At 48.5% G+C, this 27,406-nt stretch overlaps 1 protein-coding gene across 2 annotated transcripts in view; it reads right to left on the reverse strand.

The window, feature by feature from the left end:
• Positions 1-27,406, reverse strand: part of BCL2 (BCL2 apoptosis regulator) — a 197,710-nt gene extending 170,304 nt beyond the window's left edge. For both annotated transcript variants that reach the window (XM_081562284.1, XM_081562282.1), the window contains exons 1-2: positions 26,836-27,406; positions 25,788-26,626 (exon numbers count right to left, since the gene is read on the reverse strand). In XM_081562284.1, the coding sequence (XP_081418410.1) occupies positions 25,788-26,342 (555 nt within the window). In that variant the 5' untranslated portion in view covers positions 26,343-26,626; positions 26,836-27,406. The remainder of the gene's footprint in view (positions 1-25,787; positions 26,627-26,835) is intronic.

Below are 27,406 nucleotides of genomic sequence, written 5' to 3' on the forward strand. Positions count from 1 at the left end.
TCTCGGTGATTCTGTGAGTGAAACAGGTGTGTGCGGTGGGGAGAGGGACTGTCAGAAAAGTTTCCTCCTGCAGGAGTTTCCACCAAGGGAGACGCACCCTCACAGCACGCGCACACACACACTCACACAAGCAAAGAGGAGCCGGCGCCGGCAGGAGGCGCGCGGGCGCAGGCAGGGGCCGCTCAGGCCTCGGGCACCTCTGTCCTGCCGCGGGGGACGAGTGATGTCAAGGGCGGCTCTCACCACCCCGGTGGTCTCTGGAGCCTCTCTGTGGCTGGGGGCACGCTCTGAGGAGAACGGGGCGGCAGAGGATGACATGGTCAGACAGCATCACCGACTCAGTGGGCGTGAATCTGAGCAAACTCTGGGAGACAGTGGAGAAGAGGGGAGCAGGTGTGCTGCGGTCCGCAGGGCGGACCGAGCGAGTGAACAGAAACGGCAGCACTCCGGTGAGGACGCTCCAAAAAGAAGACCCCGTGAACACGTGACCCGTGCAGCGGCTGACCCCAGGCCTCCCCCCATCGCGGCCAAGCCGGGCTCCTGGCGGCTGCCCCCCCCACCTCCACCCTGCAGGGCGGTCCAGGAGCCACGGGGATGGAAGGAAGGGAAGTCGAGGTTCAGTCTTAGGAAATCAAAATACTTCTCTGGACAGCACTGCGCAGAATGAGAGGTTCTCTGAACCACTGAACACCTTCAACCAAAACACACTCAAGCCTCAACATCAGCAGAGCTCTACTTCTCTTTTTTGGGGGCTGAGAAGGGAGGGTGGGGTGTTGCACAGAATAACAATTTTCAGCGAAGGAAAACCCCACCGCACGGGTTGACACCTGCTTTCTCCCCTCTCCTCCCAGCTGAGCTCAGTCTTCACCAACAGCTCTTCAGGCGAAAGCCTCAGCAGGTTCAGAGATGAGAGTGACCGGGGAGAAACGCGTGTGCGTTGAGTCGGACGGTGCAGCTGTGCGTGCGGGCTATGAACAGGGGCTGCTCCAGGCAGAAGGAACTGGGGCTCAAAGGAGCCACAGCGAGGAGAGCACGGCTGTGACCCTAGATGTTGGGAACACACGCACGCACGTTGGCACGGGGCCTGGGAAAGGTGAAGGCAAGGACCCAGGGAAGTCCCCGGGGCCCTTTTTCTCCAGCCCCCACACAAACACAAAGGAAAATGGGACTGAACCACAGCAAGGCCACCGGAACAGTCCCACTTCAAAATTTACAGGACAGTTTCAAAATGGGAAACGCTCTCATGGCTCACGTCAGCATATGGCAACCGTTCCTCACCAGGCTCCTGACCTTCGACAGGGACCAGTTATGAAACAGTTCAACTTTAGCCCTTTTTCAAGACGGAGCTGCCTGCCAACCAGAGATCGTCACATCCACGCATTTTAAACAGTCAAACCCAGCATCTCTGTGCCGTGTGATACCACGTGTGATGCTCAGAGCTGGCACAGCCGCAGCCTGTCATTCTTAAAATGTGAAGAGAATAATTCAGCGCCTTTTCTGTGATCACAGAGAATGCAATTAATACCCAGGCTGCCTTGGTATGTAGACGAAACCTTCTGCACACTGTTTGGTAGGGCTGCTGTCGGGGGCACCTCAGCCAATCTTTTCATTCCAGCAGAAACCGTGCCAGGCTCCTCAGCGCTGGGCAGAGGAGACGAGGTGGGGGGGTGGCTGGGCCCCCGCGGGGGCCTGGTCTCCCGGAGCGATGCTACCTCGGGATCCGAGGGCTTTTGTCTCCCGCACCTACTAAAAGCAATTAAAATATCGTCTTTGAAAAGGCAAGGTGGTTAAATTCTTACAGTGTTCGTCTATGGCCCAGAAACTTTTTAAACTCACAGGAGGGGAGACAAGATAGTGTTAGACAGAGAACAGGAGTGATTTATTAAAGCCTGTGATCCATGTGGGAAAACAGCTACCTGAGACTCTCAAGATATGAGAGGAGAAATAATTATAAATCACAGAGAGTACGGGGAGTGGGAGAACAGAGAGAGCCAAGAAAGACCATTAAGTGGACGTACTTTCAGCTGCTACACTGCAACACACATGTACTGGCTGCAGCCGCAAGGCAACCCGGACCCCACCTCTGTCTCCTCTGGGGCCACACGAACAGTCCAGACCACCCATCACACTGATGCTTGCCATGGGTCTCAGGGGCCCCAAGTAGGTGAGACGAAAGGAAGAACAGCAGGAAAAACCAAAATCCTAAGCTATCATGGATTCCTTATTAATATAATCCCAGCTCATTCTCTGACCTTCCAACCTCAGAGGATCACAAAATTTTAGACGGACCCTCTAACCTAACTCCCTGGTTTGCAGATAATGTAACTGAAGCTCAGGAAAGAGTGTGACTCGCCTGAAGAGCAGGTTGCGGAGGACCAGGAGGATACAGCCGAGACCCTCGGCTCTCAGGGCCCTGAACTCCGCGCTAACCTCACCGGCCACCCCGCCTCCTGGTCGTGACCCTGACGGCGGCTCTCTTCTTCCCCGGAAGTCTGCCGCTCCGTCCTCTGTCCATGTTGGGTGTGTGACACTGTGACACATAAAAAGAGGCACTTGGCCGTGTCTCCAGTCCCAGCGGCTTCCCAGCGGCTCAGTGGTAAAGAAGCTGCCAGTACAGGGGAGCAGGAGACGTGTGCTCAGTCCCCGGGCAGGGGGAAGATCCCCTGCAGGAGGAGATGGCAACCCGCTCCGGTGCTCTTGCCTGGAGAATCCCATGGACAGAGGAGCCTGGTGGCTACAGTCCATGGGGTCGCACAGAGTCAGACGCGACTGAGGACGACCACCACAACGAGCCGTTCCAGGCACAGAGCTCCAAAAATCCTCGTCACGCCGAGACGGGTGAGAGGAGCACCTGTGATGGTTTGTGGCCTCGTCCCCAGTTCCTGACCCTTGGAATCTCCAGCGACGAGTGTCCTCTGTGTGATAATGAGATGCCCGGGGCCTGGGGGGGTCCCTTCAGGATGGAGGCTGGTCAACCAGGAAGGCCAAGGCATGATTAGGGGGTTGGGACCCCAGACCTCCTGGGGAAAGCGGAGGAAGTGGAGATGGAGTTGATCACCAAGGGCCAGACACGGATGACATTAATCCATCATGTCTACACGATGAAATGGCCGTAAGGCCCCTCCACTACAGGGGGCTGAGAGTTTCCAGGTGGGTGAGGATTTTGGGGGCCTGGCAGTTGGCACAGCCAGAGGGGGCACGGAGGTCCATGCTCCTCCTCCACATCCTGCTCCCCACGCAGCTCTTCCAAGCTGTACCCTTTATAACAAACCAGCGACAGTATCAGAAGCACATCCCTGAGTCCTGTGAGCCGTCCTAACAAACCAGCAGGCACGAGGAAGGGTTACAGGACCCCTTCAGTGGCCTACACCTCCAACTGGAATCCACAGTGGGGGCAGTCCTGAGGGCCGAGCCCTTAAAGTGCGGGTGAACTGACACGTGGGTATGAGCGTGGGAACTGATGCGAACTCCAGGGGGTCAGTGTCCGAACTGAGCTAAAGTGTGAGACTCCCAGCTGACGTCCAGGAATTTGGAGAACTGCTTGTTGGTGTCAGGAAAACCCCGCACGTTTGCCATCAGAAGTATTGGGAGTAAAGCGACTTGGGTGTGAATTCCTGCATCTCAGCTCTTGCCTCTTCAGCCCAGGGTGCTGCTCTGTCCTCCACGCCAGACATCTGTCCTTCCATCCCACGAATGACCCCACTCAATCTCAGACTGTCTGTCAGGTGAGACGCACCAACTCTGCTTCCTGCTACCAGGAGTCGGACACGACAGTGATTGACTTCCAGCAGAAGGAAAGGTCCCCTTGTCATGACAACACGCCTTGACCCTCCTCTGCCCTTGAGCTGATGGATACAAACATTCTATATGAGTCAATTCTTTCCACTGAACACCAGCTACAATCTCTGATTAAAGCATCATGTTGGGCTGTAGGACATGGCTGTGTCTGTTTACAGACACAGACTTAGTTACTTTAAATAGGACCTCATTCTACCATCTCGATATGGTAGATATTTCCATGGGTAATTTTCAGCTTATTTCTTACAGGCAGTGGACTATAAGTCAAAAGTCTGAAATTATACTTGTAAGTGAAATTATCCTTGAAAAATATTCAACTACAAAATAAGTGTGGGCGGGCCTCACAATGGGATCAACTAGAACCCGGCTTTAACCCACTCGGTGAAGTTACCCAACAAGACACGGAACTATCTGCCCTGCACGCCATCTGCGGGCAAAGGAAAGGTCTTCCTGCCCTCCTCCGTAATAATATCCAAATACGGGAATCAAAAGAGGGCCACACTGCGTAATAAACGGTTCGCAGTCTAGACTCATGCATCCAATAAAAATAAAATGTGGGCCCTGTATGTCATTTTCAATTTACTAGTAGCCACACTGGATATATTTATTCCAACCAATATATCCAAAATATTATCATTTCAACACACAATTAACAGAAAAATGACTAATGAATAGCTTGCATTCATCTTTTAATACTAAGTCTTTGAAACCTAGTGTGTATTTTACAGCCCAGTTGCATCGATCCCTGGGTTGGGAAGATCCCCTGGAGAAGGGAAAGGCCACCCCCTCCAGTATTCTGGCCTGGAGAGTTCCAGGGACTGTGTAGTCTATGGAGTTGCAAAGAGTCGGACACGACTGAGCGACGTTCACTTCCACCTTTTCTCACACGGCCCGGAGCCGCCGTGCCTGGTGGTCCGCACTGGACCGTGTGGGGTAGATTTCAGACTCAGGGCCACGCTGGCTGGTGCACGTGAGCCTCTGGTCAGTGGTGAGCACAGTGCCTCGCAGTGAGTCGACGTGTGGGATGCCAAGTGCTGAGAGGTGGACTGGGGTGAGAGGGGCAGTAAAGGGCTTGAAAAGCCTGAGCGGACTCCAGGGGACAGTGACGGTCAGGGAAGCCTGGCACGTTGCAGGTCACGGGGTCGCAAAGAGTCACACACAACTTAGCAACTGAACAACAACAACAAAAGCCATCAGTCTCTGCTGAACTCTTCCTGTTCTCACAACATGGAAAACCTGGTCTCAGGAGCCAGAAGAGACACTGCTGCTCAGGAGGAAAGGCCAGCGAGGTCTCCACGGAGCTCCGAGCTCTTCCTGCCTAAGGCATCCTGAACCGGCCTCACTGCTGACCTGGCCTCTGAAGTGGCCGCTGCTAACTGCCCAGGAGAGGCTGAAAACAGACCAGCACTTAGCCCGGGATCCTGTATCCCTGCGAAACCATTTGCATTCTGTTAAGCAGATTTGCGTAAGGTTGGAGCCAAGGGAACTTGGCGGGTTTCCAGGCTGCGCTATCCCTCTGGGCTGTGATGGCCACTACTGTTGGTCCTCAGTTACGAGGGTGAGAGAGCAAGAGAGACGTCCCCCAGTTAGAATCTCCATCGAAACCGAACCCTTCCCCACACTGACGTGAAAATCGGTGTCCTCTGGGGTAAACGTGAAGGAACTCTGAGATGTGATCTGACCGCCACCTCCTTTGTTATGACAAGAGTTTATTTTCCACGACTCTGACCTTTGCCTGCAAACACAGCCCCGGGGGCACTGCACGGATCCAGGCAGGTGCACGCCCACCTGAACGCTGTGGGCCCCCAGGGAAACCAAACTCACCCCCCTTCCTCCCAGAAGAGCACAGGCTGCCGCCCCGGGGGCACCGCTGACCCCCACGGCCCCTCCGGGCGGCAGCCTGTTTGTGAAGCATGCTTGAGGTAAAGGGGGACTCGTGGGGGGGGCGCCCCACTCCCTGTCTCTTCCTCCAGGACCGAGGGGTCCGACTGCAGATGGCGAGTGAACAACGTAAGTGACACCGCCGGGCAGGCAAGTGTCAAGGGGAAAACATGAAGAAAACTGTTCGATACTATTTAACATTTTTGTTATTTTATTTCAGCTGCCTATCTCTTTCTAGGACGATTTCCCAGAGAAATTCCATTTTCATTACAAAAGCGGTTTCTTATGCCAGGGAAAAGACTGTGTCGCTGTGATTATTGCATTGTTTCTACTAAGGTCATCTCAGATGGTGCGTCTACGGGAGGCAAATGGTTTCCTAAACAGGCTTCTCTGCATCCTGCCGCAGGTTAGGTTTGCCCTGAGTCATCTCTTCTGGGGCCTCAAGAGAAGCAGCTTTCGGCAGACCGTGGAAGGAGGGGAGAGGTCATGAAGGGCACCTAACCCCAGCTCACCAACGGCTGGGAGAAACAGACATGTTCATGCGGACAGAACATCAGGAAGCGTCAGCTCCGCGGGCGCCCTAGGAACCTCTGCTTTATCACGAGCACAGCTGGGTGCCGCCTGAAGGCTGCAGTCCCACTCGGACGTCCCCATGGGCAATTGTGCGTGCCACCGGCGAGACAGCTGGCATTTACGGGCACCCACTCTGTGCTGGCCCCAGTGTTCAGTGATGGTCAAACGGCATCCAAAGTCCTCAACTCCTATGAATCTCGCTGATTCTACCTTTTTGGGGGGACACTGCATGCCTGGTAGGTGGGATCTTAGTTCCCCAACCAGGGATCAAATCTGCAGCGGAAGCATGGAGTCTAAAGCCCTGGACTGCCAGGAAGTCTCTGATTCTGCCTTTGAAATGCCTACATGGTTGTCCCATCTCAGTGGGAAGAGAGGGCAGGTGTGCAGGGGTGGGTGCCCAGCTGCACTCCAAGAAGGACCCCTGCCCCATCGTCCATCCCACTCCATGCTGCCCCCCCAACACACACACACACACACACACACACACACACACACACACACACACACACACACACACACACACACACACACACACACACCACCCCTGCTAGAAACCTTCACCAGATCTCCACTGCATGAAAAATCAAATCCGAATTCCCCACAGAGACATTCAGGGCCTTGATGAGTCAGCCTCACTGTGCCCTCAGCTTCATCTCCTTCCTTCAGCCTGTAACCCCCACACTGTGGTCAGGCTGACCTCTGTACCACTGCCAAGCTTGGCAGACCCTTCTTGTACTCTGTTAATGCCTACATGGTAGCCTTTCCCACTGTCCATGGGACAAGCTCCTACTCATTATTCAAGACCCAGGCCAAACGGCTCATCCTCTGAGAAGCCACCTTAACTTTCTCAGAAAAAAATTCACTGGACTGTCACATTTATTTGTGTGACTGTCTTCCCTGGAGACTGCCCTCCATGAGGCCAGAGATCATGTCCAGACCCCTAGCAGGCACAGAGAACGTGAAATGAACAAAGGACATTTCATTGTAGGATGGTTTCAGATTGAGGACTTCCCAGGTGGTACGGGTGGTAAAGAATCCACCTGCCAATGCAGGAGACTCAAGAGACACGGGTTCAATCTCTGGGCAGGGAAGATCCACTGGAGGAGGAAATGGCAACCCACTCCAGTACTCTTGTCTGGAAAATCCCATGGACAGAGGAGCCTGGCGGGCTGCAGTCCACGGGGTCACAAAGATTCAGACACGCACGCCTTTCAGATTGAAGTCAGGAGTCAGATGCTCAGAGTTCAGGCATTGACTATAAAGTAGCTCCTCACACGAGCTACTCTGTGTCACGTGGCTATTCTAAATATGCCAGCAATGTAATGTGTGCACAGAGGGGAAAATTAAGATGGAGCGAGACAGCAAAAACTCCCTCAGAAGTTACAACAGTCATATCCACTTGAGTCGAGTTCCTACCAATTCTCCTTCAGAAAAATGAGGTAGGGGAAGAAAAGGAACACGGCAGGAAAATAAAAGTCCTTCAAGGTCCTTCAGTCTTTTTAAATTTTTTTTTTACACTATTACTGCTTTCCTTCCTCTCTTTCACTCTCTGGAATGAATCATTTCACTTAAGTGGATTTTTCAGATGACTGAAGCCTAAACTTGAAAAAAAAAAAAACAACAATTCAGAATGGAGATACTTCTGAAACTTATTCCACTTTCCCTGAACTCTTCAACTCTTCCTATGGAAACGAAGCCTGAGTTGATGAGTCAGCAGCATCCTCAGGAGGAAGACCGCCCCACTCACACCCCACTGATAACCTCAGGGGCGGCCAAGATCTTCATTACCGCCTGCCCCACACAGAGGAGCCTCACATGGCCGTGTTTTTTAGTTCCTGGGCTAATCTTAATAGCATTTTTATCTTGTTCCTTGCAATCAGACTCTTAGAAATAATTTTTCAATAATTTGCTGGCCTCCTCTGCCAACTCAGTACTAATTAACTATATCCACTGTGTCTACTGGCTGGGAAAAAATGATAACTAACCTTGAGAGAAGATGTATTTTTAATTTAATTGGGTGGAAAATTATTCAACCTTAAAAAGAAATGAAATTCCCACCCATGCTGCAACATAGATGAAGCTTAAAAACATTACATTAAGAAAAATAAACCAGACACAAACGGACAAGTATTCTATGATTCCTCTTAGCTGAGATACCTAGAGTGGTCAAGTTCATTGACAGAACCTTAGGTGGTGGCTCCCTGCGCCTACGGGGAGGAGGGCGTTCAGGGTGATGAAGAAGTTCTGGGCGTGGATGACGGTCCAGCTCAAAATTGTTTCTATGGCAATAATGGTTATGATTTGTATAGTGCCAACTGTGTACCAGGCACTACCATAGGGGCTTTGCCAGTATTCACTTGTTAGTTGTCTCGACAGCCCCTAGAGGTAAATACTATTTATATCTCCCTAGCCCACCAGGCTCCTCCCTCCATGGGATCCTCCAGGCAAGAAAACTGGAGTGGGTTGCCATTCCTTTCTCCAGGGGATCTTCTCGACCCAGGGATCGAACTCAGGTCTCCTGCGCTGCGGGCAGATTCTTCATCGTCTGAGTCACTGGGGAAGCCCCAGATGATGGTGTGAACGTGCTCATTAGAGCACTGAACCATGCACAGAAAGACTAGAAGGTAAACTTCAGTTACGTATGCTCATCACTAGATACACACACACACACACGTACAGATACATAATATAGATATGTGTGTATTTTAAAGCAAACCTCTTAAGAATGATGGCCACGCTTTTATGCGTGATGGTGTGACCTTTAATTTAGCACATGAGCTTTGTGACATCCCTCTGCAAGGCAGGGTTCGGAATTACTTCCGCGTTCCTAGTCGGGCTGAGGATCATCAGAATCGCCCAAACAGAGGTCTCTGAAGGCGTGAATGGTGTCTGCAGTCCCACAGGCCTGTGCTCATGAGGGACAATACCGGTGACAAAGTGGTCCTTCCCGATCCCCGTGGGCACCATGGATGATCCCAGGGAGAGCGGGGGCAGAGGAGACCAGGAAGCCCGTCTGGGACACAGACTCCAAACCCTTCTCTCATCCTGAGGTCCAGCCAGACAACCCCGGGGTCACATACTTAGTCATGAACAGAACAAAGATCCCAAATATCTGAAGTCACTGGGACTTTTAAGGATTTGTAAAAGAACACATAGGCAGCCTTTTCAATATTATACTGTTGGGTTATAGCTTATAAATGAAACATTTTAGGTTATATTGGAACAATAATTTGAAAGCAGTCTGGCCCATAAAAGAGAGAGGGTGTATCTTGTAGTGTGTTCAGTTTGGCAAACAGAGAACCCAGGGCTTAGAGGGCTGGATGTTGAACTCTGTCTCACTTCATGAAAGGTTACTATTGTCCCTCTGCCTGAATAATAATTTGCCTTCCCTTTTTGCTTCCTTATGAAATATCATGAAGGTCTACTCTAGAAGTTATATTGTGCTGTGCCTGGGAGAGATGTTTGAAATGTTTAAATTCATATTTGCTTTATTAAGTGAACCTCTTAAAACAGTCCTTTTCCTTCCCTCTTGAATGTGAGTGACTTCACTTTGCACATGAACCTAAAATTAAACATTCCATCTCTATGTGTTTAATAACATCAAGAGACATAACAATCAATGAGATGGGGGGGGGTGGTGGAGAGAGTTTCATAAGGAGCCTAGTAAGAGTTTCCTATCTTGTCAGAATTTGGTGTTTTAGTTTCTTTTAAGAAAATAGTTTCCTGGCCCATGGGACACTCCCTGAGCCCTGAGACCAACGCAGCATCCTGTTCAAATGTTATGATGGAAATACTGTGCTATTCTAGGCCAAATGTATCCAAATTACACCAAGGAAGATGGAAAGAACTATCTCTTGATGCACCACAGTTGCTGAAGGTGGGTTTGTTTATGAGTAGAATAAAATTTACAGCTAAATATAAAAACAGATACATCGTCATCTTGTAAAGGGTAGTAACATGTCATTCCAACTCTGGACTCTTGGAAAAAACACGAAGCTCATGCCTAAAATAAAGAGCAGTGAAGGGCCGAGGATCAAACCAGGGGTAAAACCGCAGACTTGTCCCTGTTTTGATTAAGGCATTAGGCAGGTTACAATTGGACAGTGAGATCATTTCTCTTGAACCAGGAAAGCACTGTGGGTTTGTTATTCCAACACACACACACACACACACACACACACACACACACACACACCCCACATGCTGACCCCGGGAAGGGTTTCTGAATCAGGTGTCTGGTCTGGGTATGAAACAGTGATTACTACATATTTTTCAAAGGCTATTTATATAGACTATTGGAGCCAAAGAGGAGAGGGACAGAAGAAACACTTTGTTTCTCTGTGTGTGTCTCTCTCTCTTTTCTTTTTAACTCTAAAAGAACTTTAAAAATCCATAGAGTGAAAGATTTCACCTCCTAGTTACTGAAATAAAGACGGCTAACTGGCTTCCTAAAAAGATGCAAAAGAAACCAAAAAGTCACATGCATCAAATTGTTATTTTTCATAGATTTCTGTTTTTAGATTTAAAAAAATTTCCTTGGGGAGGGAGGTGGGAGGGGGGTTCAGGATGGGGAACACATGTAAACCCATGGCTGATTCATGTCAATGTATGGCAAAAACCACTACAAGATTGTAAAGTAATTAGCCCCCAACTAAAATAAATAAATTTATTAAAAAAAAAATTTCCTGACGTTTCAGAGGCTATCTATGACCCCTTGGATGGCCTAAAAAAGGATCTGGTTTTGCCTCTTACTAGGCAGTGACTTGATTTTGCAGAACCTCTGTTTCCTCATCTATAATTCTACTTCCTACCCTCAGAGGGGAGGTTACTGGGGTTAAATAATCTTCTATCCATAAAGGTGTTCAACTCAGAGTCTGGCACATGTTGAGGTCCCATTAATATTAGTTTCCTTCCTTCCTCCCGACTCTCACTGCCTGAGGCCAGTGACCAATGTGGTGGGAATGGCGCTGCGGGATGTGGCAGGATCAGCAGGGGTAACGGGAAAGCGCTCCGAGCACTGAGCCAACAATAGGAGCTCCGGGGTTTCCCTGGGGGTCCGACGGCCAGGGGTCTGCTTCCCAGTGAAGGGGGCACGGGTCTGTGCCCTGGCTGGGAAACTGAGATCCCACGTGCCATGTAACATGGCCAAAAAATAAAAATAAATTTAAAAGATAGCAGGTCTTCTTTAATCCTGTATTGATCATGGCAACTCATTTTAAACTCATATACAGGCTGTATTATACTAACATAGACATATAGATATATAGATACATATTCACTTTAAGATAGAACACCATGTTCTCAGCTGTTAGTTTTTAAAAAGTCATTCAGGAAAAAGAAGGTGTGGTACATATATAAATGGAATATTACTCAGCCGTTAAAAATAATGAAAACATGTCATTTGCCACAACATGGATGGAACTAGAGATTGTCATACTGAGTAAAGTCAGACAGAGAAGGAGAAATAGCATAGATATCCCCTATATGCAGAATATAAAAATAAATATATAAATGAACTTATTTACAAAAAACAGAAACAGACTCACAGACATAGGGAATGAATCATGGCTGCCAGGAGGGAAGGATGGACGGAAGAGATAATTAGGGAGACTGGATCACCAGCGAGGGCCCACTGTGGAGCACAGGGACCTGGCTCCGTGTCGCGTGGCAGCCTGGATGGGGGGCTTAGAGGAGAAGGGACACACGCTTAGGTATGGCTGAGTCCCTTTGCCGTCCACCTGAAACTATCACAGCATTGTTAATCGGCTATACTTCAACAGAAAATAAAAAACTTTTAAAAATTGAAAAGCCACTCAACCTCCTCTGGGTAGATCACAATACTACTGGAAAAACCTCAAGAATACAAGACATTAAATTGCCCCATCGGCACTCCTGTACCTAATGCCCCTCTTTTTGCTTTGCTGTAGCCTCAATATTATGTTATTAACTACTTGCCTGTTTACTGTTCTGCCTTCCCGGCAATGTTGGATTCACAGCGGGATGAGAGATAGTCCCTGGCTGTCGTGATTTCTGTTACAGACGCAGCACTCTTGCAATTATTCATTGAATGAACAAAGTTGAACTAAAGTATAATCCACATGCCCTAAGGAACTCGGGAAATTCTACTGATCAAAGCACCATCACTGTTTCAGTTCAAAAAACCCTTCACTCACCAAATTTATGTTGGTTCCCTAAAGACAGGAGTCTGATCTTAAAAGTAAATAAAAACATAGATTGCTAGCTAGGTGCCAATCAGCAGCAATCATTTACGTTCATATAATTCCACTTGTCCCTGCTGAAAGGGGCTGTCTTCCAGAACCCTCACATGGAGTTTTAGCAAATTCTCACATTCACCGTGTTACCGACCCCTGAGAAGGTGTTTCAAGGTCAAGTGTGCCCAGCTCAAGAGCGTCCTGTGGCAAACATGAGATGTCTCTCTGCCGTTAACACAAAAAACATCTCAAAATAACCTGAAATGTTGAGACTACATTTACATTTTCCTGAAAGTGCTTGAGATAAAGAGCAGCAGAGGATACTATTTTCCAAAATTAGATACACTTGTTTAGGTTTCTATTGAGGAATCTGGGGTCCTGATGAAAACAGACCCCGGGAAGCAGCGCGGTGAGAAGCATCCCGTGGACGGTGAGTCGCACTGAATTCCCGCTTCTCTGGACTTACTGGCTCTCCAGTAGCTTTGTGAGTCAAAGTTTTCTCTTCATATAAGAATAAACAAATAATAAAAAGGGTGTGGGAGGGAAAGGCAAAGAGAAGTGGGAACATAACCCCGCCTTGCCTAGAGTTTTGTGAAGATGAAATGGGCCAATAGATGCGAAATTCCTTTGGAAACTTTAAAATCCTCCATCAAGGCAAGAGACCACCGTTGTAATGTTTTCCCCTGGAAATACAGCTCGATGAAACCTGCCTTTCCTAATTGAATTCTTTCTTCAAATACACCTTTAGTAACTGACTGTTAATGAAGGTTTACCGCATTCTAACAAAAAGGTTCACAAGTGAATTCTAACAAAAAAGTTTCAATACGGCAGTGTTAATTTAAGCGAATGGGGAATTTAAAAAATACTCGTATATAACCAGAACACTGACCGTATTCTTTTCAAAGCGACTAGAGAAAAGAGACCACTAGAACTGAGGAAGACGTGAGCGATGCTTGGAAGCATTCAGCCGATCACACACCTTCCCACAAGCCTCTCCACTCCAGTCCTAGGCGTGGCTTCAAGCGCGCAGCTCCCTGTGGTCCTCACTGCACGTCTGTCCGTCAGCTCCCAGGGTCTGCAGGGTTACCGAGCCAGCCGCCACCGGTCACTAACATCACCGGCCTACTTAACCAAGTGGAGCCAGGGCAATTTTTCTAGAATAAACCCCTGCATGGAGGTACACGCCAGCCTCACCTTCTTTTTTGGCAGGGGGGGTGGGGGTGGGTGGGGTTGTCCTGGTTCCCTGACCAGGGATCAAACCCTCGCCCCTCCCTGTGCTGGAGGCACGGGGCCCCACCCTCACGCCAGCCTGGACCCCTCTGTCCCCACCCCTGGCCGCGCCCTGCTGCCTGTGCCTGCTGGAGGCGCTCTGGCCCTCCAGCCCAGCCTCCGCAGCGCCTGTCCTGGGAAGACCTCCCGGGCTCTGATAAACGCCCTGACGCCCCGACGACGGGGGTGCACGTCTCCAGCCCCAGCACCCCGCCTGCGCTCCTGCAGTTGCTGTTGAATGAACTCCACCCCCTAGACTCCAGCTCCCACCTCTCCAAGCTGGCCTACAGTGTGCAGTCAACTCAAAAAAAAAAAAAGCAGGATAAAGGGATAACCCATTTCTTGCTCCATCTGCTTCAATTGCAGGGTCATACGCACACTCTTTTACCAGAAAACACAGAGATGCGAGTGGGCCCATTCTAATACAAATAAGGACATACTTTTCAACTTCACGATGAGCCAAACAGGTAGAGACATTTGAAGGAAGAGTCAAGTGTCTCAACTTGTACTAAATTTCCCCAAAGTCTCCACATTTGCAAACCACTAATTTACTCATTGGCCATGCCCTTTCAATAGTCCCTACAAAAGGTATTTTCAAATTCCATTTGACATGTACTTTCATCAGTTAATTTTTAATTGAGCCAAATATTAAATGCTCACATTAACCAGACAAAGCGTGTTTAGCTGCTGATTTGCAGTGACAGCTTGCGTTATTCTCACACACAGGCCAAGCATGAAATAGAAAACTAATAACCCCTTAAGCGTATTCTCCAAGTATCATTTATGGGAAAGAAAACTACATTCAAAGGAAACTTGTGCAATGGCTGTCATTTTCCCCCCTGAGCTGCAAGCTGTTAAAAGCAGGGAAGCTCACTTTCTCACGGAGCCGGAGGAGCTCAGACCGCACTGTCACCGGATGGGCTCATTAAGAGGGGATCTGGCAGCAGCTGAGGGGACAGACACTCTGGAGAACCGGCCAATTATCTGGGTGTCCTTTATAATCTGAAGTTTCTGAACTCACCCACAGAGAAGCCACTTGAAGAGGGCCTGGCAGTGGTGACGTAAGGCACAGATGGCCTCGGAAGAAATGAGAGGGGAGAAGGGAAGATGGGGGAGCATTTGCTTGTGGTTTCATTCATGGGGACAGGTCGCTAAGCTGACACATCCCTCTTTTGAAAAGGCCCCTGGAGAAGTATGGTCAAGCTTCATTACAAGTAAACAAATCACACGCTCTTTCTCCAACAGATGACAAATGATGAGCAACGATGCTTTTGAGTCTGTTTCATGCCAAGGAACGAGGATTCTAAACATGCAAATTCCACCAGTTCTTAGAAACCACAGAGAGGCTGTGACGTTTGCTTCAAGCAGAACAGAGAGCCGAGCCCCAGGCTGCCAGGCCAGCGGTTCGCTCCCTGCCACCCTTGGTGGTTTTCTTGGTGGTCCGAGTCTGGGGAAATGGAATCCCGGGTTCTCGTTCCTCTGGGAACACTGAGCTGTACTGACTCCCACCTTCCATTGGCTGCTTGTTTTCAGCGGAGAACTAGCGGACCACTTACCCTTGTGACTTTTATGCTATAGTTCTTTTATACTTGAGCTACAACGTTAATAAGAAAGGAAAAACCACTTTGTCCCCACTGTGAGAACCATGCAGGAGTCCTCTTTCTTTAATGGCAAGATAATGAAAATAATCGTAGACTTCAAGACTATCTGAACTGGGTCTAAGACATAAAACAGCAGAATTGAGAGCAACTATGCATATATATAGGGATTCCCTGGTGGCTCAGACAATAAACAACCCGCCTGCAATGCAGGAGACGAGGTTTCGATCCCTGGGTCTGGAAGAATCCCCTGGAGAAGAGCACGGCAATCCACTCCCGTATTCTTGCCTGGAGAATCCCCAAGGACAGAGGAGCCTGGCGGGCTGCAGTTCACGGGGTGGCAAAGAGCTGGACACGACTGAGTGACTAACACATGCACGTATACGCAGACCATGGGCACGGATTTCTGTATAAATAGATACAACGCGGCAACTGAGGGCTAGTCTCTAATATTAGCATTAAGGACTTTTATGAAAGTTGAACGCTTAATATAAAGCAAAATCTAGAAGATTTCTTTTCAGGTATGAATGACATACTTTTTCAACTCAATGATGGATGAAATTAAAACACTTAGGTATTTTTCTTCATTTCGTGCCACTAAACCTCAACAGATCAGTGGGACGGGACATTTGGAACACATTTTGTTGTTGTTCAGTTGCTCAGTCGTGTCCGACTCTGACACCATAGACTGCAGCGCACTAGGCTCCCCTGTCCTTCCCCATTTCTGGGAGTTTGCTTGAACTCGTGTCCATTGACTCAGTGATGCCATCCAGCCATCTCATCCTCTGTTGTCCCCTTCCCCTCCTGCCTTCAATCTTTCCCAGCATCAGGGTCTTTTCCAATGAGTTGGCTCTTCCCATCAGGTGGCCAAAGTATTGGAGCTTCAGCCTCAGCACCATAGTGGCACATACGTCCCTCTGGTGGGACCTCATGGAGCGGGCCACGCGTCCTTATGTAACAGGCGGGGGCGTGAGCCCTGAGGGGGAGTTTGGGGTCCGAAGCACCTCTATCCGACTTCCCTTGTGGTCCAGTGGATAAGAATCCGCCAGCCAGGGCGGGGACACCACTTCGATCCCCGGTCCAGGAAGATCCCACAGGCCGCGGAGCAGCTGAGCCTGTGTGCCAACAACGACTGAGCCTGTGCTCCGGAGCCTGGGAACCACAGTAAGGGAGGCTGCTGCCACGAGAAGCCCCAACAGCACAACGAAAAGCAGCCCCTGTTAGACCCTACTAGAGAAAAGCCTGCACAAAGCAATCAAGACCCAACGGACCCGAAAGTAAAATAAATAAAAATTATATTAAAAAATTGCCTCTGCCACAATCCATTTATTCAACCAACAGTCACTGTGTGCACCTATTATCTGCTATGCTGGGTGCAGCTTAAATGTGGTAGGAGGACTATTTCTTTTCTTTTTTGGAGGGGGGGGGGGGCTGTGGTGCGAGGCATGTAGGATCTTAGTTCCCCAACCAGGGACTGAATCCACGCGCCCTGCAGGGGAAGCTCAGAGTCTTAGCTGCTGGCCCGCCGGGCAAGTCCCAGGACTATTTTATTAAGTGAGAAAGTGCCAGTGAAGGAGAACACCCTGACTGTAAGACCCTACAAAGGGAGGATGCTGCTGGGAAGCTGGGGTAACACTGATCTGACTCAGTGAATTATCTTTTTAGCAGGCAAACCAGTAGTGGGGAGCCAAGCTCTGAAGAGTGAAACTTCGAGGTAAACACCTCCATTCAAGCCCTACATGCCTACAGAGGACTTTGGGGGGAAGGTGGTGTGGAAACAGCAGTAATAAAAGAAGGTAGAACCAGCAGGGGAAGGCAGGACCATGTTGGGAAATGAAGAAGGGAAACGGGTAATCGACAAGGATTGGGAAAAGGCAGCGCGTACTCCAGCCTCAGCGTCTCTCTCGAGCTCCAGATCCTTAAGACCCACTTGGGCATCCTATGGGTGGGGAGCACGGGGCTTCCCAGGCGGCTCAGTGATAAAGAATCCGCCTGCAGCGCAGGAGACAGAGGTTCGATCCCTGGGTCGAGAAGATCCCCTGGAGGAGGGAATGGCTACCCACTCTAGTACTCTTGCCTGGAGAATCCCATGGACTAAGGAGCCTGGGGGGCTGTAGTCCATGGGGTCACAAAGAGTCGGACACGACTGAGCGATGACGATTCTATTATGAGCTCAAGTTGAAATTGTCCACAATTAACTCCATCCCATTCATCCCACCGAACAGTCATGCTGTTATCACTCCTTGCTCTCTTGAGGACCACACCCTTCTGGGAGACGGGCTGGATTTGAACTCATGCCTCCGCTCCTTCCCTGCCTCCCTCCTCGTGTTCGGTCCGCTCGGTCCGCTGGGTCCACTTCTCCCTTGCCCCTCACGTGTGCCCGCTCCCCAGCCTCCCTGAGTCAGGCCTCCCACCTGGCTCCCGCTGTCCAGCCTCAGCCACTGTCATCCTCCTCAAGCCCACACATCCCACCTTGACTCAGAACCCTTTCAAGAATCCCTTTAACATCTACCAAGTTAAACACAAACTTGCCACTTAGGACGAGTCTTACCTCACCAGGGACCTCTACGCCCCAGGCAGGACAGACTCTTCTCAACCCTCCAGGGACGCTTCAAGCATTCCTACCTGTCCTGCCTCCTCCAGCTCAGCTACCCGGCCTGCCCTCGCCTGTATCTCCTTCCCATCATCTCCTGCACGCAACTCAGCCAGATCCCCTTCTGGCTGGCCTGTATCGGGCCATCCACTGAAGTGTGTCAAGGATCACAGCAATTTACACGGCACTTATCTTAGTCTCGCTACTGGTCAGCAAGTTTCTTAGATGCAAAGGTCATCTTCCACATTTTTCACTCAAGTGAAACACCCGGCATAGAGTTTTGCACATAGTAAGCCCTCAATAAATTTTTTTCAATGGAAATAGGCAGTGTCCGTGCCCTACACAATAGCAGGATCTTTAAAACCCTTCCGTTTCCCATCACTGCCCGTTGCTAAGAACTCCTCATGGTTACGATTTGCAAACAATTGCTCATTTTCCTTGATTAAGATTTCTTCACACTGTTTTTCTTCTTATGTTGTCACTTAAATATTTAGTAAGTGACTCTGTATTATTATATTTACAATTGTATTATAAAATAGCTCCAAACCACCTGTAAAAATTTTCAGTGTTAAAAAGAGAGAGGTCAAGAAAGACAATCTTGGCAGGAATTCATAAAGAAAATGGGAGGAGATAGTCCTGAAATTTAGACTTAGAGGTGTCAACGAACATCCTTTATAGATCTTTTTCCCTCAAGAATTAAAATATCAATATCTAAATATGATGATATAATGATGCAATTAATTTTATTCCTATGCTAATTGTAAGGAGGCACTGACCTAAGGGGACTAAGTACTTATCCCATATACTCTTCAAAAATTCCATTTCAAAGGTAATACATAGGGGTATGACATTCATTGTGCTTAAAGCAAAAGAAGTCTGAGTATTGGTGAAGAGCTGGAAAAAGTCAAGAAACGACAACCCGCAGCGTTGATGCCTGGTCCGGCACTCCAAGCACTAAAAGTCATAAACTCTCCATATTCTTTTGCAGCTTAAGAAAAGACAGTTTAAAAATATATAAATACATTAATTGGGACTGTCACAAGAAAGATGTACTGTTCTCAGTGGTAAAATCTCCCTCGGAAAATTTCAGCTTCACTTGAGGCCAGGGATCCTTGGGGTGGTTTTAGGGCCCAGGACTAGAGAGGCGAGAGGGGTCGGTCATAAGCTGACTCCTTGTGCTGAAGCTCCAGAGCACAGACGACCTGATTATTAACTGAAAATGGAATGTGTCGCGATCTCTGAAATTCTGAAGGCAAAACAAGGAGCAGAATGGAAATATCAGGGGACTTTCTCACAGAACCTGGTCCATTGCCTGAGAAAATCAGCCAAGCAGCCCTTACTTAGTGCGTTTGTAACTGCTACCAACGGCCACGCCCACGTGGCAGGGAGACCCCCTCTCTAAGGTGCTTAAGAGGGCGTTTGGGGAAGTAGGGGCTTCAGCAGAAGCTGCTTTAGCTGCGCTGAGTTTAGTGAAACTTCATCTCAGGCTAGAGTATCAGCCCCATTCGACTCTCCCACTGCAGAGACCAGAGCCAGTAGACTCTTCCAGCAGATCCTATCTTTTTCCTGCACAGGGCTGGAATTTATGGTCTCTGGAGGGAAAGCCATCATATCTGATCACAGAATTTTTCCTTGCCTGGCTGCTTGTGGCAAGAATGCAGACAGGGTTCAGATATTCCAGCCTGGACAGACCCCTTTCCTGCCCATCTCGCTTGCGATCCAGACACAGTGCTCTTTCCTTCAAGTGAGCCCACCCTTCACGTGTTAAGAGGCTCACAAGGAGTCGACCCTGCAGGTCCCCCTGCACTGGGATGATGGGCAGGCAGGGGTAAGTGACGAGGCTGGTGCAGGGTGCGGGGCGGGGGGCGGGTAGGTCCTGATGAGAAAGCCCACGTGGCTCTGGAGCGAGAGAAGCAAACACCCCGTCATCAGGCTTGCTGGAGGACAGCTGGGTTTATCTTTTGTCTGGCAAATAAAGAGCAGAGGAATCATGTTGGCACTACAGAACTGAGCAGACCAGAACAAGCAGCAATCTACAAAAATACTTTTAGAAACGAAAATGGCTTTGTCGTGATTTCAAAAGTTTTACAACCTTCATTAAAGGAACAGGACCACGAATAAAAGACGTTAGATGGTAAACACCTGCTCTTCAGGAACACAAATGTCACGGCGGACTAGGAACTTCTGTATGTAGAGTTTTGGAAGAGAAGCCTCTTAACAAACAGAAATAGGACTAGAACTTAAAACCAAACCAAAACAAAAGCTTTTATTTTCATCTCTCCCCTGTTTTGGTTCAAATCGACTCTGACTTTTCTGCATACCAGAACGATTTAAGAAAGATAGTTCTTCAAATTAATCTATTCTAACCATCTTCATCAGAGCTTGATTGTCCCTTACTGAAAAAGAATTATTGAAATACTTTAAAAACTGCAGACTAGTGTTTATTAAGTCTTCATAATACGTACAAACAGCGCCTAATGGGTAAATATTTAACAAGGGAACTCCCCTTGCCTTTCAGTTCTCTTAAGCACATGTCTGTGAAACACAGTATTTTTTTAAATTATCTATATTTCTCTCCTAGTTAAATCAGGCCTAATGCACATATGAATAGCCATATGGTTAGAAATAACTTTTTCAGACAAATACTGAAGTGTATGCAAAATAACACACACTTAGCTTTTTTTTTCCCCTCTAAATCTGAGAGTTTAGAATCATCTCATCCGGCTGGGTGGCAACAGAATTTATGACATCTCCAGCCCCGGCCTGACGGCATGCAGGACAGGGAAACGCAGTCCTCCCTGGAGCCCCAACCTAACCCAGCACCGGGCACACAGAAGACTCGCCCCCGACCTGACCCCGCACCAGGCACAGAGAAGACGCAGTCAGGTCTGCTGAACAACGATCTCCATCCTCAGCTAACTTTCATCCTTAATCCTGTTTCAACCTCAAGCACTGACTTGGTTTGAACCAAACCAAGAGGGACGAAAGCAGAGCTCCATGCTGGACTCACTTCTCCAAGTGGTCCCCTGTATGGGGCTAGGGGAAAGGGGGACCCGTGTGCGAGGTTACCGCTGTACCTGAATCAGGTGCTATTAAATTACTTTAAAAAGGTTTAACAGAACCTTTGAACCTCAAATACAATATATCTCTGAGGGTAGAAAAAACCTTTTTACTCGTACACTACAAAGACAGTGTTGTTTTTCTAGCACAAATGCTGCAATACTGCTGAAATACTGCTCCTGCGAAGACACGATGGATGACCTCAGAAATGGGTGTGGGAGTGTGCTGAGTGGGAGAGACTGCTATTCATACACACAGTACCCACACACCTGCTTTATGAGTGGGTTGATCAGCCTCCAAAAAGCTGACTAGGACTGGGAGGAAAGATAAACTATAAGAGTTTGGCTTAAAAAGAAAAAATCTGTGGCTTTCTGTTACCTGGTGCACTATGTGGCCTAATGACATTTAGCGATTCTGAAATGTACCAGTTCAACTAAGGATTGCTGCAAAGATCAATCCGTTCTCACTAGAAAGCACAGCTAAAAGTAACAGGATGCACAGAAGAAAACCATGTTTTCAACTGACATTAAACAGCAACAAAGGCCCTAAAACAGAAAAGAGAACTGAGTGAACTGTCAAATTTTACAAAAGTCCCCAAATGTGATTGCTCAACAGCACATGACTGCAAACTCTAGGAGCCATAATGTATCTTTTTTCCACAAAATAAATTATTGAAAGGGGTCATATGATTCTTCGCAGGCAGAAAGATGCACTTTCCCAAGGAAAGTTCATCATTAAATATATTATTTAAGACTGGATCATCTTCGGGCTATTTTTAATCCTATCATTTTGCTGCCAAAACTCGCCTTAAGCAGCTAATGCTCAGCCACTAGAAAAACGATGTTTTCTCATGTATTTTGTACACTGGCCTGAGAACGGTCTTGCTTTCCAGTTAATCAAACGTTTGAGTGGATGTGGACTATGGACAGAAAAGAGAAACTGCTGGCTGACCAACTAATAAAAAGGAAGCTAACCTCTACTGGATGTGGAGAAGTAAGTTCCTGTCTTCCTAAACCACAGGGACCAAAACATGAGCACAAAGAAAAAGTTGCCCCACCATCTCAACAGAAGGAAGCCAATCACCTATTAAAGCATCTTATCCTTGCGGCTGTCAGATATCTCACTCTCTCCTAAGACATGAAGCAAAATGTTGTCACGTTTCCCAGTTCCCAACACACCAGTCACCATCAACTTGCCTACATCTCAACCCTCTGCTTGCAAAAGCCACCTTGGTCGTGAAGTGGTCCCAGGGCCCCTAAACTCACCTACAGAAATTTGAACTGAGTTACAAAGGGATAAAACAATACTGAATGCAGCCATTCGGAGTTAAGCTTCCTGTCTTTGACTGGAGTGGGAAAGCTGTCTTACTTTAATGGGGCCACCAGTGCCCACACATACTGTCTTGCGCTCAGCTGCCTCAATCGTGTCCGACTCTTTCCAACCCTATGGACTGTAGCCTGCCAGGACTGGAGTGGGTCGCCATGCCCTCCTCCAGGGGATCTTCCTGACTCAGGGACGGAACCCTTGTCTCCTGCATTGCAGGCGGATTCTTTAGCGCTGAGCCACTGAGGAAGGCCCACAGATTGTATAGTTACCAGGCAAAACATCCTTGAGAGGTCAGAGCTTGTGATCATTTCGCTCCTGTCTCTATAGCATTCCAGCCTCTCTCTTCCAAGGCTCAGACCACTCTAGCAGACATCTGGGAAACAGGGAAATACTCGGCATCCTAGGTAACACCACGGATCCCAGGAGGCCACTGGGAGGGGATGCTGCAGGCCCGCTCCCGGACTCCCATTTGTCCTGAAAGACGTCACGGGAATCAGTGGTCGGTGATGGTAGCCAGCACCTCTAACCCTCCGTGCACCCAACACCTGTAGACGTGCGAACCGCAGGCTCTGACTCAGAGGCTCTGGGTGGGACCTGAGGCTCTGCTCCTCCAAGATGCTCCCAGGGGACGCCCACGAGCTCCCACACGCGGAGAAGCAGGTCTCCTAGAACCGATGCCGTCTCACGGCTCTGCTATCCTGCCTCCCTCTGGATGCTTTATTCAGACTCAGGGACAAAGCCACAGTCCACTCCACAGCCAAGTTCTTCTTCAGTGCTTACGTCACATGCAGACTTCTGAGACCACCTCTCAGGCACTTACCATCCAAGGCCCTGCTCTCTGCAGTTCATGGAGCACAGAATGCAAACCGTTCTCCCTCAGCCTCAGAAGCAGCAGCAGCAAAGAACAAATGTGACTTCGAGTCTAAAGCCCCCAGTAGAGTAGATTCAGTAGATGGGCTGATCCACTGAGTCCTGTAACCAGTGCAAATTACTGTCCAATGTTGAAAGAATGTGCCAGCTCTCCTCTGAAACTTGCCCATCCTCACCGAGTCCTTTACGCCGCACCACGACACGTATTATGTGAGATGCAACCCTGACTGGTGCAAATTGGGAGGAAAATCTGTCTGGATGCCAAATGCTCAAAATAAAAATTTAGGCTCAAAATGCACCTTTGCAAAGGACATGTAAATCATCCTCCCAAATATACTTCTCAAATAATACTACCTCTGTTATTATTCCAAAGTGTCCATTTCTGATAGCATTTCCTCACACTTTTTTCTGCCAAAGTCCTTTGTTTTCCTATTTAGTCATCCATCTCTATGTTGTCCTGAATGCTACACATTTCACCATCAGCAATTTGTGCTTCTATATGATTTATTTTTACTATAAGAGGTTTTGTCAAAAAAAAGTTTATCATGTTCTACGGTACGTCATTGTGGTTTGGCATCATAAAGTGTAGCCTCTACATTTATCAACCTCAGATACCTGCTGACCACAAAGATAGGCTCTACTAAGAAAATTCTATTTTGAAAGGAGGAAAAAGCGAGCCTTCACTTAAAAAGAAAATTCAATTGTATGAGATGTTAATATACCACAACTTGAAAACAAAGATCAAGATTACATCTTAATTTCTATCATAAACATATGTCTCCATTTCCCATCTTTTTATTGAATCACTTGACACATGACAGTTACCACCTTGCCTTTCTTTCAACTAGAAAGAAAATTTTTTAATATTTTTTCACAAAAGTATGTAATAGTCAAACTGTTCAGTCAGTTTTACTTTGGTCTCAAAATGATCCTTTTGGCGTCTGGAAGTCCCTACCTCTTTGGTTATAGTGGTTAAAAACAAAAACACCTACTTAATCAAACATTTAACAAAAATATTCCTTATACTTTCTACAGAACTCTTCCAGAATTACTAGAGATCTGATAATATGGGATCTCAAAGAAACAAACAATTCACAAAAAGCATTTATTAATAAATTCTAGAGATTAAATGGGGATTTTTACTTTTAAACACTGAACAGTGGCATCAGTATGTAGTCAACTTTGGTCAAGTAGGATCAGATGTTCCTGTCGGTCATCTGCTTTTCTTGGACTTTTCTCTTTTCAGACCCCTAATACTAGCACACTTTGTAAACCGTATAAAATATGTAACGTGCTTCTTGAAATCGAACCCATGTGTAGTGACTTCTAAGGTTTTTGCTCCTGTTAGGTCCTATAAAATAATAATATTAGTAATCCTCCTGGAGACTGTAAAAGGAGGCACTGAATGGCATCCTTTTTCAAAGACAGCTCTTCAGATTAAAACAAAAAGTCTGCAAAAAACTTGAACCAGAGTTATTCCTCTTTCACTTTTTCACAAATTAATCATTTCAGGTATGAAGTGAGGATGTCAATGACACTTCTTCAGTCTTATGAGCTGTACCCCTCCCTCAAAGAATCACGCTCACAAAAAGAACTTTCTGGTGACAGGACAGAGGCTCGGTCTAGCACAGCGGTACCAGGAAAACACAGCTCACAGATGTTCTTCAGAAACACAAGCATCAATCACTTCAACTAAAGTCACAGCATGAGAACCCACAGCTAAGAATCAATTCTTCTATCTTTATATAGATACTCTGGACGCAAGTTTGCCCACCAGAGGATGCCACCAAATGATGTGTATTGTAGGTTAGGGTGGAAAATAAAATATACCAAAAATTCCAGTCAACTTCTAAATCATACACAAGTTATCGAAATAGAACACAAGGTATGCGGCCAATGCGAAATCTGTCAATGATGAAACCAACACCCATAGCCAAGGGTTCTTCAAGACATGTGGTCATGCCCACTAGGAACACGGCACAAACTGGAGGCCAGTGTCACCAGACTCTGGAAGTCAACCTACCTTTTCACAATCATCCAAGTTTTCTAGGGAAAGGGGCTACACTGGTTTTCCTCTTTGGGTAGATTTTACCAAGTGAGGCAGAGAAGGCAGGCCCCTGGGCCTCTAGAGGAGTCTGTTCTTCTAATCCAGTGGTTCTCAAATTTTAGCACAAAGCAGAAACCCCCAGGGGAGCTTATTTCTGATGCAGATAGCCAGGACTCAGCCTGGTGTCCAGTTTATGAGTTGTCCCTGAAATGCTCCTTTTCAATAAGCTACTCAACCAGGTACCATGATCATGGGGGTCCGTGGACTCCTAGTTTGGGAAACCTTGAAGGGATGCCCTTTATCCTCAAGTTCTACTGAACAGCAAAGGCTGGATCTTTGAACCTCAGTGGCTGGCACGCAAGGGAAGCAATGTCTCCGGGGAAGGGGTGATCACGGTAGGGTTGGCAGGGAGAGTGCTGCGCAGGGGAAGAGAAAGGGAGGCCACACCCCTGGTTTTACTCCACCGGCCTGCCCTTGACCCTGGGCCCAGCCCCAACCGCCCCTCCGACCGCACTGGGACCGGGGCGTCTCTCACAGACTCGCATCCAGACAGCACCTACCCAGCCTCCGTTGTCCTGGATCCAGGTGTGCAGATGCCGGTTCAGGTACTCGGTCATCCACAGGGCGATGCTGTCCACCAGGGGCGACATCTCCCGGTTGACGCTCTCTACGCACATGACCCCTCCGAACTCAAAGAAGGCCACGATGCGCCCCCAGTTCACCCCGTCCCTGAAGAGCTCCTCCACCACCGTGGCGAAGCGTCCCCTCGCGGTGAAGGGCGTCAGGTGCAGCTGGCTGGACATCTCGGCGAAGTCGCGGTGGTAGCGCCGAGAGAAGTCATCGCCCGCCTGGCGCAGGGTCAGGTGAACCACAGGTGGCACCGGGCTGGGCGCAGGCCCCGCGGCGGCGGCCGGGGGCGGCGGCGGGGAGGTCCTGGAGGGCGCGGGCGTGCGGCCCGGCTGGGAGGACAGGATGCCCGGCGCGGGGGCGGCCCCGGGGGGCGCGGCGCCCGCGTCTCCGGCATCCCACTCGTAGCCCCGCTGCGACAGCTTATAGTGGATATACTTCATCACGATCTCCCGGTTATCATAACCTGTTCCCCCCGCGTGCGCCATCCTTCCGCCGCGGGAGGGCAGCCGGGTCCCCACAGCACCTCTCGCCCCCCGCTGCCCGCCCCACGGCCCCGCAAGAGGGGAGAAGAGTTATAATCCAGCTATTTCATTGGATGTGCTTTGCATTCCTGGATGAGGGGGTGTCTTCAATCACGCGGAACACTTGATTCTGGTGTTTCCCTCTTGGCATGAGATGCAGGAAATTTTTATTTAAATTCCTTTTGGATCTTTATTTCATGAGGCACATTATTAATTACTGTTAATATCAGTCTACCTCCTCCGTGATGCTGAAAGGTTAAAAAAACTAATCAGTCAAAATCGGGTGCGTTTCCCTCTATACGCTGGTTGAAAGCAGGGCACACACTACAAGTTAAACGCTAAGAAGAATATATTAAATTGCCTGGAAATTAAACTTACTCTAATGCACTTAGAGTTAAAATCGCAAAGGTTCCCATTGAAAGTTACATTAAACCAATTTCCTGTGCAAAGAACTTACTTGTATTTTTTAAGGACAGCATGATCCTCTGTCAAGTTTCCTTTTTTGTGAAAACAAATGGAAAGGCAAAGGGATTCCATCAATCTTCAGAACTCTCCAGTTAGAGCTGCTCTGAAAACTTCCAAATGAATCAGGAGTTGGGGGGGGGGGTGCAAAAAATTAGGAGAATTTCCAGTTTGATTCCCAGACTTCTTCACAGAAATGTCAATCCGTAGGAATCCCAACCGGAGATCTCAAGAGCACGAGCAAACAGAAGGCAGCGGCGGCGGCGGCTGAATTACCATTTCTCAGTCGGTATTTGCAGAAGTCCTGTGATTTCCCCCTTCTCGGCAATTTTCACGCGCGCACACACGCGCGGGCACACACATGGATCTGTATCCGTGGGGCCGCCTCACGCCTCCCCGGGGCGAGAACACCGGGCCAGGGCTGGCGGGCGAGCCGGGAACGCGGGCGGGGATCCTCTCCGGATCAAACTCCGAACGGCCAATGCATTTTCCGAAGAGCTGCCGATAGACGCAGGCTGGCCGCGCCGGCCCCGCGGTGCCGAGCGCGAGGAGCCCGCGCTGTGTGT

This window comes from Giraffa tippelskirchi, chromosome 14, assembly GCF_054371585.1.
Source record: "Giraffa tippelskirchi isolate mGirTip1 chromosome 14, T2T-mGirTip1v1.2.pri, whole genome shotgun sequence".
NCBI lineage: Eukaryota > Metazoa > Chordata > Mammalia > Artiodactyla > Giraffidae > Giraffa > Giraffa tippelskirchi.